Consider the following 13,097-nt stretch of genomic DNA (forward strand, 5'->3'; position numbering starts at 1 on the left):
GTAGGTACTTGGTAAATATTTGGTGAATTTGAGTCTGAGGAAGGCCGAAACTCCATCATCTGTAGCTACGAGCTGATGAAATGGAAACTGTGATCAACACTGGCGTGTGAGAAACTTGATTAAGGTGGAAGCCCCTCATACAAAAAAATGATCCTGTTTGTGTGCTCCGAACTCCACGTAGCTAATGTGACGAACAGCTTGTTGCATTCTCGTGTCACAGCCATCTCTTAAGGTAGCTGCAAAGCACCAACAGGAATTTCCCTAGCTAAATTTATTTACCTTATTGCTCATATAGTGGAGAACCATATGATTTAGGCTCATATCATATGAGAGTGGGATAGGCAGTAATAATATATCTGGATCATTCCAGGGATTCGGGAGAAGGTTGAGTCACTTTCTCCCCAAATGCTATTTTGTTGGTAGAAAATGCAGGTTAGTGATTAAGTTCATAAGCTTAAATGACAGTTCCAAAGTTTTTTGTTTTTTTTTTTGCTGTGTAATTAGGATTAAATTATCAGCAGTCTATTTCAAATAGATTACTATTATTGGATTTTTATTTTCAAAGTTTTGACCTACCTTATCCCATTGTTATTCTCCTCATACCATCTGTGTTTTACCTTCAATTTTTTTCCTGATGAGGAAAATGAGGCTTAAAGAAGTCTCTAGCACGAAGCTCAGTGGGGTCTCTAGCATGAGGTCCGATGCCTGGGTTTTGCCTCTAGAGATTCTGATCCTGATCTGCACTAGCATCTAGGCATTGGGAATTTTAAAAGCTCCCAGGTGACTATAATGTGAGACCAATATAGAGAACCTCTGTCCTACTGGAAAGGACTGGTTTAAGTTAAATAAGTCAAGTGTAGTTACTTAGCTGGTACAAGACTTACTGTCATCTTCCTGGCCTTTAAATTTTATTTTACTTCCTTTTTCTCACGTACCTCTTTTGAAAAGATACTGCTAAGCCAGGATATTCAACAAGAAATAAAGAACCCGAGGAAGAAGAAAAAACAAGAGCCTAGATAATATGTTTTTTATTCTATGCTCATAAAAATCAGTGCTACCCATACAAAAATATATAAGCATTCCTCTAACTGTTGTTAGAAATTAAGAGAACCCCCAATGATACTGTAATAATAAATAAAACCACTTATCTGTATGTACAACTTATAAATAAAGTTGTAAATGATGACATGGAATTCCACTTTCCATTTGGGCATCTTACCCTCTCCTTTCTCTAAGGTGGATCTTAATTTACTTCACATTTTCTCCCCGAGAGCAGAGTGAATTGTAGACATAAAGGATACATAGGGCCAAGCTAAGAGATTCAGAAATCCTGGGATGTTGCACAACTGGGGAAGGTTAACAAGAGTCGAGGGGGCACACTCTGGCCTGTGAAATGGACCCGCTACTGGAGAGTATGCTAATGTACCTGGGACTGTTTAAAACGAAGTCGGGATATCCTGGTAGTGAATATCAGACTGCTCAAGACTGCCATGCTTCCCATAAATTTACAGCTATTATTAATACTAGAGTCTGGCAATGAGTAGACTGAAAACCAGATCCATGATTCAAAAACAAAACTCCATGAAGGGAGGAGGGTTTTCTAAAGCATGACCCCTGGAATGGTTTCCTGGAGGAAAGAGAGGAAATCACTTTGCCGAATGACTTCACAACCGAGCCCCCCAGCCCTCCTGACGGCTCCTCCCCAACATCCGCTAGAGGAGTGGAGACCAGGAGGCTAGGTCTCCTCCAGACAGCTGGGAGGGTTCATTTTCCATTTTGCAAACTAGTTTTGTTCTTGTCAGTTGCAACGCTCTGCCAAGGAGTGCATGGGGATTTCTAAATCAAAAACCGCTAACAAACCACAACCAGCCCGCGTCAAACTTCAGAAACTACTCCCGGAGACTCCACACCAGAATGTATGGTAATAATACGAGAACTATTTGTAGCCTACTGCCAGGTTTGTCACGTTTGGAAAATTCATAGCACATTTTTGGCACATAATCTCTTCACAATAGTGGCAATGAAGATGTATATATAAAAATGTACGCTTTTAATGGCCCTATTTATTTTATTGATGCAAGATAGTAAGTTAGCTAAATCTCCATCATCAATCTGGATGCCTCAGGTACAGCTTAGGGCCCTGCTAAGCCAGTTGCTTGTCTTTTAATCCAGTTATGCTCAAAGCCTTCAAAATTGTTAGAGACTGCAGATTTTTTAGTTGCTGGTGTGTGTGTGTCTGTGTGTCTGTGTGTGCACACTCGTGTATATGTGTTTTACCTTCTCTGGTGGAGGCACCTTAATTCATTGGGAAAAAAAATCCTGAAATGTTTTAAGATTTATGCAGTCAAAAGCATCCCTGGCAACTTGTAAGGATTGTTTCACTACTTTCATTGCTTCAACATGAACTAATAACCCATGGGAAGCTAAAACCTTCACTAGAATTTAAAGCTGGAGGCCTGAACCCCCAGGCCCCAGCATCTGAAAGAGTTGCTAGGAGTCTGACAGGAGATTAGGGCCAGGACAGAGCTGGGAAATGGTAACAGAGTCCATCGTGAGGTTGGTGAGAGAGCCAGCTTTTAGCTGGAAGACTGGCAGGAAAAAAAACAGCCAGGTAAAGGGGAATTTCTGGCAAAGATGGCAGTGGTGGGGGTGTGAGGAGATGGGACTGCAGTAAGGGCTGATTCTCCCTCAGCAAGTTAAGTAGAGGCTGCTCCGATGGGGTCCCTACTGTTTGTTTCCTCCGTATCTGCCCTCATTCCGTCACAGGCCCACACTGTGACCCAGGGCACCTTCCTGTCACCCTGTGTCAGCCAGGCCTTCTGGCACTGCCTGCTCCGCAGAGGATTCCAGAGCCCTGGCCCTCATGGGCCACGTTCCCGTATCCCAGATGAGTGGATGCCCAGCATCTCCTGGGCAGAGAAGTCCCTAATTTCTAACTACATTCCTGTGGCCCCAGAAGTGCTCAGCATCCCTTTTACTGACCTCTGTCCAGATGCTTCCCAGGCTCCCTTAAAGCCCTGTCCAAATATTCTGTTTCTTTCAGCCCCTAATTCAGCCCTCCTTACCATCGTGTGACTTTCATCGTGGAAAAGATGACTCACTGCGTCCTTCCATTTCACAATTCTGGACCTCTTTTAGTAACCAATGCCCCTGATGCCCTTGACAGTGCAATGCAGTGTGGTGGGAAGACCACAGAGTTCCAACCTGTTTCAGGCCTGACTCAGCCAGTTTCTAGCCCTGTGACCTTAAGCAAATTTTTTAACCTTGCAGAGCCTCAGTTTGCTCATCTTCAAAATGGGACTAACAGTGCATGTTGTAGAAGGTAATCTGAGGACTAAGGAGATCGTATATGTAACTTGTTAGCCACATAATGGTTATCTCATGTCACCTTCCTCTCCGTGCATTTGTCTTTTAACTCTGCTTCTCTCCTTACCCTTTTCTCTCCTTACTATTTTATAATCTAAAGCTCATACAAATTGCTTTGCCTTGCGTAGCCTGGAACTCTATTAAGAGATGACTAGAAGTACCTGTATAATTTGGGGAGTGAGGCCCAATTTGGCACCACTGTATCCGGCTGCCCCCTTTCCTTCAGGCAGGACCCCAAATTATGCCCGAGATATGACACTGAAAGGCACATCAGTTCGTCCCTTGTCAAATGTTTAACTCCTCCCCAAAGTCTAATTTAGATTCCAAGGGCTGTTGTTTCATACACCATTAAAAAAAAAAAAGTGTTTTACATACACCATTGAATTCACCCTTGTGTTTAAAACTCTAGACTGTATAATCCTAATTCTCTGTGGTTGTCCTGCAACTTCTCTTTCACTTGTAGAGTCGGGAAGTGAATAGAGGGTGGGCCTTCACACTTCCTGCACTTACACCCCTCTTACTTTTTTAAATGTTTTAAATTTTTATTTATTTATTTATTTATTTTTGGCTGTGTTGGGTCTTTGTTGCTGCGCGCGGGCTTTCTCTAGTTGCGGTGAGCAGGGGCTACTCTTCGTTGCGGTGCGCAGGCTTCTCATGGCGGTGGCTTCTCTTGTTGCGGAGCACGGGCTCTAGGTGCATAGGCTTCAGTAGTTGTGGCTCGCAGGCCCTAGAGTGCAAGCTCAGTAGTTGTGGCACATGGCTTAGTTGCTCTGCGGCATGTGGGATCTTCCCGGACCAGGGAATGAACCTGTGTCCCCTGCATTGGCAGGCGGGTTCTTAACCACCGCGCCACCCCTCTTATTAAAGAGTACTGCTTTATTCCTAATTGAGACCAAGGCTTCCAGCTCCAGATGTTCTGGGAACTCATCTGTGGCCAGTTCTCTCCTGCTCTTTCAGCTTTCTCGCCATCACTCTCCCATGGAAACTCTTAACTAGAGGTGGAATGGTTGACTCATTGTTTGGCAAACATGCCTTGTGGCTTCCCACTCAGGCACATCTGTGCACCAACATCACCTCCCCCCTCTCTACCTGTCAGTGCACTCCCACCATCAAGGACCTACTGGAATCCCGTATTCCTCATGAAGTTTGCGCTAACTGAAAACACGTCCTCTCTCCTCTGAAGTTCTGTGTTTCTAGCTGACCCATGTGGCACACTGCCTGGTAACAGGTCTTTCTTATCTTATTGGTCTGTTTTACTGTTTGACGTGGGGTGTGCAAACTTTGTCTCCCAGTTAGCCCGCGAGGGTCTGGCAGACAGCAATCATTTCTTCTCCCCACCCCGCCATCCCCAATGCAGCCCTGCATATAGTAGGTACTTCAGTTGACCCTGTTTCCATTCCGAATATCATCCCACTGGTACCCTAATTGACCTTCATTTTCTGTTTCCACAATTTTTAAAAAAAATTTTTGAATACACTCTGCATCATTGGAAAGCCTCCTTCTTCTAGATTTGGTTTCAGATGTGACTCAATAAGCATAATAATTGTTCCTTCTTCTAGCCATTAATAAATCAGCCCAAGAATATCATAAATTGAGCATCCACTGTATGCAGGGCACTGAGCCAAGTGCTTATATTAAAGATTACAGAAAACATGGAAGATGTGGTACAAAAGGGCAAGAGTTCATTTATATATATATATATAAACATGTGTATAAGTTTTTTATATATATACACACACACACACAATCACCTAACACCAAAAAGAATGTAAATAGTGCAAATATATATAATGAAAAAAGCATTAGGAGTTTATAGAAGAACAATTTTAATGGATTGTGCTTAATAGGCGGAAAATGTTTTGGAACGGGTGATTTGGACCCAAGTTTGGAAGAAAAAGAGGGACCACAGGGTCCATAAGAGCAAAGCCCATGAGTATTTTTGGCCACTATTATTTCCCCATCAGTTACTGTAGTGCCTGGTCCAGCCAAATGCTGAAAAAAAGAGTAAATCCCATATGGAGAGACCAGGTTATGTAAAAGAGCAAAGCATGCTGTGCTTGGAAAGCAGCAAATTTATTTTCTTGGGTGGAGCCAAGAAATTCCATGCAAAGTCATGGAGAGGAAGGAGAGAAAGAAAATGATGAATGGCATTGAAGTCTTGCCAGGAATTTTGGTTTAAATAGATAGTAACAAACAATTATTCATTCATTCACTCAGTCCACAAATTTTATTAAGCATCTACTATGTGCCAAAGTACATGCTAAGACCCGGGGATTCTGTAGTGAACAAAACACACTCTCTGTCTTCAAGGATCATGCAGTCTCTTCATCACACACTAGTAAGTGGTGTTACATACTTATAACTCCGATTCTTGTTATTCTAACAGTATTTAGCAAAGGAGAGAAATCTGTCCAGTCTCCGTCATAGATGGCTCAGGCAGAGAGCAGAAGCCTTAGTTAAAATGAGCTCCAATGCAGAATATGTCATAATAACAGATGATAATGAAGGCAGCAAGGAGGATTTAAAACTTAAGGAAGAACTTTCCACCTGGAAGGTTGTGTGGGATTATAGAATGGATGATCGAGTAGCTGTGGCACCAGCTTGAGTTTATTTACGGGCTCCTGCCTGAGCCCAGGTCTGTCAGTTTCCCTTGGCTTTGGGTCGGTATGATGGGCTAAGAGGATAAAACTTTTGGGTTAGAAAAAAAAATGTTTAGATTGATTTTTTTTTTTTTTTGGTTGTCCAGATTAACTTGCTCTTTGACATATGTCTCTAGAGCGATGGCTGAAATCAATTTTATTAGACACCAAAAACAGAAGTAAAATTTTTTATTTAGGGACAAAGTCAGAGGGTAAGAAGACACAGCAAATTAATTTTAGAGCAAATGTGGAAATGAAGGAGCCCTTGAAGCAGTACTTGCTACGACAGTGTTTAATGAGAGGACATTGGTTGGTTTCTTCCTGAAATGTTATGAATTTTAAGATTACTGCCTGTTACTAGAATATCTTGGCCTCATTTTCTATTTATCTCATTTTTTTCTTCTACTCCTTTTTTTAAATTTTTTATTTTTTTTTCCAGGATGACGGCCTCCCAGAAAATGAACATCAGCTGTCAGTAGCAGGAAAGATAAAGAAGCATTTCAACACAGGACCGAAACCGAATAGCACAGCAGCTGGAGTTTCTGTCATAGCAGTAAGCATCTGAAATATCTACCTATAACTTTTTCAAAGCACTCCCTCTAAGAGACGGGCATTACTCAGGAGATTCCACCCAGAGACAGCAGAATGGGTCATTTCTTTAGACAGCTCGACCATTTAAAGCACTGGGGGAGGTCTGGGGCTTATATATATGATGTGTTTTTGCCGATCATCTCCCTGGGAGTCACATCATTATCCAACACCTCCAGGGTGCCTTGCAGTATATATTAATTTCATGATTTATTTGTTAAAGCAGAAAACCTCCCCCACATTGGACTCTGTGCCAATGCAAACTTCTGGGCTCTGAGAAAAAGAGTTCCTAGTGTCCTTTTGCCAGGACCTGGCAGGGGAGGGGAGGGGAGCTGAAAGAGAGGACATGGCAGAGAGAGATTGGAACACTATAGATCTTTGTACAAGCCGTAAACGAAAGCCAAAAACGTGGCAGGACGCTTACCCAGCGAGATTTTCAGTGAAACTGAATTGCTGTGAACACCCAAAGAAATCAGGATTTCTTGCTCCTTAGAAATTTCTGTTTTCAAAGCGGAGGGTCTTTTACCATTTTGTTGATGTGGCTGCAGGAGAATTTTTTTTTTTTCTGTTCCATACATGCAGACATACACTACATGCAATTTGATAGCAGCTCTAGGCAAAGATTAAATTGGGCCGAGAAATAATGAAACCTCATACTTCCCAGTGTCATATTCTAGAGTAAATATATTCAAGTCCCAGATTACTTGAGTTTTAAATAATTTCCTCTTTTTTTCAGAGTACATACATTTTTACAGCATATTCAATGTGAAATCACTTGAGCTGTTTTTCCTTTTTAAAACAAAGAACTTAGACACTATGATCTAGAATTTTTATAAGTATTTATGCTCCTAAACATACATCATGCTCGTCAGCAATACTGAATATTTAACTACTTCCATGGGTGTTTTTCTTTTCTTTCTCTTTTTCTTTTTTGGTGGTGCTAGAACTCCAGGTAAAGCAAAAGATAACTAAGTGACCTATTTGATACAACCAATCCCAGATCTGGGTTACTAAATATTTAGTAGGAGTTTCCAGAATTGGCAGGTGGCACGAATGCATGCATATACTTTTCTGGGCTAGTTGCATTTCATGTTTTTTGATTGAACCCTTTCGGCAGGGAGTTACGCAAGTATGAGTTACTGGCTCAGGAGCACACTGACAGCGCTAAATAGAATACATGCTCTTTCCCCATGCTCCTCAGCGCTCCTGGGGATTTAACATTGCAAGTTGTTCTTCTGGCCCTCTCTCTCTCTTTAGTTCTTTCTAAGGAAATTCAGTGTAGAAGCGCAGTGTCCTTCCTGTCTTCAGCGATCGTCAGCATTCTTTGTTATCAGCTAATATTCAATCAGTAATTTTTTGAAAGTAACAATCTCATGGTGCTTCTCAGGGAAACCAGACATTCTATCCTCTGTTTTCATCATTCATGTAAGACACAAGTATATTGCAAAATGTTTGTTTCCACAATTTTCTTTTGGAATGGACTGCCAGCACACTTGTCTATGAAAAGAACTGCTTTTCTGCTCCTGCTGAGGGCTTACAACTGCTAGAGAGGGTGCTTTTTCCACCTCTGTCATTTTGGGTTTTGTTTCGTTTTTCGTGGTCTTTTAGTTTAACTAGTCTTTGGTTAGTTTGCCTTGGTTGCTCAAGAATGCTTTGTTCACGGTATTCTGGGAGACTTGTAATGACTGAGAGCAGGAACTTCAGGGTAACTCTCCAATGAACAGACAACACAGATGGGAGGGGAAATGCTACTTGAATCAAACCTGGATAAATTTTGAAACCTAATCCACGTGAGTTTATTAAAACATCAGCTAAGTAGATCTCCAAAAAAACCTTCAGTTAGTATTTGAAGATTAAATGTCCAACTGATTTTTTTTTTTCTATGACTGGACCATTTTGAATGCAATTTAATATCAGTTTCTCAGTTCATCACTAATATGTTTCCGTGGAGACTGTATGTACCAACTGGTTAATATAAATTGTAAAATGGGCTGTGTGATGCTGAGTTGTGCATTAGTTGCAAGCTTATTTAATCTCTTTATCCACTACAAAGTTGTGAAAAAAATCAACTTAACTCAGGCTCAAAATAATTGACATTTTGGAGAAATATCTGAAAAAGTGCCTTGTCAGTTCTAATGTTGCGCAGTTCACATGTTGACGACTATCAATAGTTCAAACATGAAAGAGAATATGGCTGTAAATTTCAGGGGTTATTTCAGGAGAAGCTGGCCGGCCATAATATATGCATTTATGCATCTTCTCCAGAATGCTTTTCCCTCATAAATGTCCACACCCTCCATAAGAACCTGGGGTAGGTCACGAGGTGCAGGGCAGGGCTGGGAGTTAGAAACGAGCCAGGTTGGCTGCCTTTGTTAATTAACTTTCAAAATAGCCCTGGATGAGTCAATGTATACCTCATAACCATGTTCCCATTCTTAAAGTGCACAGAATTAGACTCAGGGGACCATCACAAGATAAAGGAGCCCTGGCATTAAATAATATCCCCAACTCAAGCTAAAGTATAATTGCAAAGGAACAGTCTTCTGCTGTGAGACAGAATGTGAGAGGTTGAAGGAATAGCTTTCATAAATGGTGCGTTCTCTAAAGATCGTTTGACAATTTAATAATGGAATATAATTGATTCACCCACATGATAGAAATTTCTGTAATTAATATAATACTATTATGACTTCTATTTGATAGACATAGGAAAGAAACCTGATTTCAGCATAGATTTCATGCAGACAGAATTTTTTCCCATGGGCATGAATGCTTTCCCCAGAGGCTATCAAATGATGTATTTTATTTTAAACTGCCTCTATTATAGGAGTGCTTTTTCGTAAATTATATACACCCTTTAAAATTAAAATATATATATACTGTTTAGAACAGAGTATCAGCTTGTTTTTTTCAGAAAATCAGCAATTAAATCATTGGTCTTTAACCGGTAGTTCTCTTTCCTTAGTTAGAAACCTCACTATCTGCTCATAAAAGAATTCATGACACTTCTTCTTTCTCGGAATGACAAAGGAGAAAAGAGCATACTGTCATAACAAACAGACTCTAATCACAGGTGTAATTTATGACATGAGTGTAGTTTAACATGCATTCATGGTTCTGAACCTTAATGTTTTCTGTTCGTGTTGTCATTTTTTTCTTCTCTTCCTCCCACCCCCTACATTATTAAGATCAAAGAGAGGACAAATGATAACTTTATATTAAGGTCCTCGAGTTGGCTGGGAGAGTAATTACCAGCTGGAGGCTCACGGGCATCATAGAGCCCTTCTCGAAGGAGAAAAGGTATCTGACATTTAGGTCAGGTGACATGATTAGGTGGAAACCCATTGCTGTCCTTATAACTACAACAGTCTGCGTCCATTGTTCCTCCACTGCCTTTCCCAGTGGTCGGGGGATTAAAACCAAACCAAACCAAAGAAACCCAGAACAGAGCAGAGAAAGGGAAACAAAAGGTTATTAAAATGCAATTTATAGACATAAAATGGAATTAGAGATGACATTTTAACGGCAGACTTCTTGAGAGCCGAGGGATGGGAGGGAGGCATTATTAGATTTGCTCAGCTTGATGAAGAACCGATGACTCAGATGTCACTTCCAATTTATTTTTCCTCATTTAATGCTGTTTATTATTTTAACCAACAATTTTCCTAATGCTTTTGAGTTCTTCTTTTGCATTTTGGTCGTGCAAATAGAGCATTTCAGTCTAATTGAACAAATCCATACTAATCAATGTGCAAATAATTGTGATAGTGGGAAGCTTCCTTCTAAAGCGAGAGGCCTCTGCACTGGGGCATTCCCAAATTCGGAGTTATGGGGCACTTTGCCTGTAGATGGCAGTAAAGAGCCAGTTACTGAGTAGCCATCCCTGGGCTGAAACAGAAATGCAGGCCTTCATCTTCCTAACAGCAAGTGTACTTCAATTTTTTTTTCGAAATAAAACGAACTGTACATTTTTAAAAAGATTAAAATCTCACATTGCTGTTCCGTGAACACTGGGATAGCCTAGTTTATAATCAGAATACCGAATCTTCTGAGCAGTTTTTAGTTTGAACAAGTGCCCCGGCATGTTTTTGAAATGCCTTTGTGAATTCTGTAGTAGAAACTGTCATCAGCATCATGCCAGTACCACACTTGAAAGCATCCATGAGCCTCTCCAGAAAGAAAGGTGGTCAACTTGCATCCTCTCATGGGCAGAATGGGGGAGTGGGCATACAGCATGATTATTGTTTCTCACATCTGGGGACTGAATCTTTTATTCCTAGGTAGCCAAAGGCTAACAACTTATTCCAGGAGGAACAACTTTGAGAACTTATCCTGTCTTCTATTTATTGTACCTTTTGTTAATCATAAGCACTTAACTGTACATATGCATTTTTAATATACAGCGAAAATTATTTTTCATTTTATTTTCTTGGAGAAAATTTACTGTTTTATACCATATCTTTTTAGTTCAGAAATGTAATTGATTCACCTTTAAGAACAGCTCTGCTTCTGAAGATTAACTCTTAAAGAAAGAAATCCACATTGCTGTGATTTATGGGGATTCAAAACTTGATTCTTTTCATCTTTTTTTTTTCATATTTATGAAGGCCTCAAACTTAAGCTTCATGGGGTAAAATTTGGGGGGTGGGCGTCCAATCTGCTTTCTCTCAGGTGGCTAAAGCTGATTTCAGCACTTTACTGTAAAGCATTTTCCATTGCTCTAGAATATGAAGACGTGTTTATATCTTTTGAAATTGAGAGGATATTATTAAGTGTGCATTCAAAACCTTGTCTGACAAATTAGATCTTTTCTAACAAATTGGCCTCCGAGATATTCATGGGGGATTAGTGTCTTTTCTCGCCTTTTTATTTTCAATGTGCAGATTTAGGATATTAGCTAGTCACCCTGCAGAAGAGGCTTCGTAACTCTATATACATACGTAGTCGATGAAGAACAGCTTGGTCTGGAGTCTTAATACTTTAGCACAATGTCGATCCACTGAGTTGCCCCCATTTCTCTCTGCTCAGCTGGACCACGGGTTTACCATCAAGAGATCAGGGTCTTTGGACTACTACCAACAACCAGGAATGTATTGGATAAGGTATGAGATGGTGCAGCTCAAGTCAGTGTTTCCATGGCAACGTGCTGGCAGTCTCCATTAACCAGTTCCTTCAGTGGATAAACATGCTTTTGATTTGTTATCCAGTCCATATGCTGCTTTATCAGTTTCATTTTAATCTTGATTGAGATGCCACACCCCCTCATTCTTTTTTTTCACCCCATTATTCACACTGACATTTGCCAGCTTTCTTTCCATTGCACATGCTCAGTATCAATTTTCCTTACAGTTAAAAGGACAGTATATTTAGTGTTAATGTCAAAGCATTTGCCTGATGTTGCTAATTAAAACAATGATTTCTAGTGTTTTGTCCCTTAACAAATGGAAGAACAATAGTACCTTAGTATATGTTCTATAGAAGTATATACTGTCATTTTAAAATCATCAAGCCCGACCTTAACCTTAGTAGATGGATGAAACAATGCATTTACACCTTAGTCATAGAAGCTCCTCTGAGCACAGTGAGCTATAGAATGCATTGTGTGTGTTGGTAAGCTTGTGTTTTCAAATCCTCCACCTTTTTGTTTCATTTTGTTTTTGTTTTATTGTTACCTCTCTCCCCCTGGAAATCCCTTTATGTACTAGCTATTGCATGAATTTATTTTTCGATATTTTGTAACGGTCAGATTACTTAGCTGGCTTATCTGCTCAAGCAAAAGGGACTATGGGAGGTATCGATTTTTTTTTAACTGGGTTAAGAATTCTATCCAATCGTTTTCTATTCCAGTCAACTGCACTGGCATTTCCTTCAAGGGGCATTGTTTGTGTCTCTTTAAGTTATCCACAGGCAGGATGAGTTTTGATGATATGAGGAATGAACTCTGAGAAGTCCTAGACAACTTTTCTCCTCCATCTTAATGTTTCTGAAATGATCTCCAGGTAAAGCTCCACATCTTAGCGTTTGCTAAGAAAAAATTCCACTGGGTTTGGCATTTCCCCCAAATGATGGTGCCTTATGCTGTTCATGGAATAGACCAAGTTGTTAAAAAAAAAAAAAAAAAAAGGAAAGAAAAGAAAGAATAACATATATAATATACAATTTAACCCCCAATTATTACTCTTAATTTTTTAGTATAATTAGACACTAGAATCAAAGGCATTAGAGATGCAGAAAAGGCCACCCTTTGACAAACTCTCCAAATATCTAAGATCATGATAATTTCTAAGCCTGCTGAAAGCAAGAAAATACCCAAACTTCAATAAATATCAAAGTCAGTTTTACACAGAAGGCTGTTTGTATCTTCTAGACATATCTGCATACAGGAGTTGCACACTCACCTTTTTATTTACCTAAATAAATAGCTTTATAGATACAGAAAGAACTTTTTTATTTTTAACCTTTTTTTTGCGGGGGGGGGGGGGGGGATTCATTCATTATTTGCCT

At 40.1% G+C, this 13,097-nt stretch overlaps 1 protein-coding gene across 1 annotated transcript in view; it reads left to right on the top strand.

Moving 5' to 3' along the window:
• The window catches only part of DCLK1 (doublecortin like kinase 1), a 325,749-nt gene that overhangs the window by 300,382 nt on the left and 12,270 nt on the right, over nucleotides 1-13,097 (top strand). Inside the window, exon 16 of the mRNA XM_024755592.1 lies at nucleotides 6,445-6,558. Within this exon, the coding sequence (XP_024611360.1) occupies nucleotides 6,445-6,558 (114 nt within the window). The remainder of the gene's footprint in view (nucleotides 1-6,444; nucleotides 6,559-13,097) is intronic.

The sequence above is a fragment of the Neophocaena asiaeorientalis genome, unplaced genomic scaffold (assembly GCF_003031525.2).
Source record: "Neophocaena asiaeorientalis asiaeorientalis breed wild unplaced genomic scaffold, Neophocaena_asiaeorientalis_V1.1 scaffold59, whole genome shotgun sequence".
Lineage (NCBI taxonomy): Eukaryota > Metazoa > Chordata > Mammalia > Artiodactyla > Phocoenidae > Neophocaena > Neophocaena asiaeorientalis.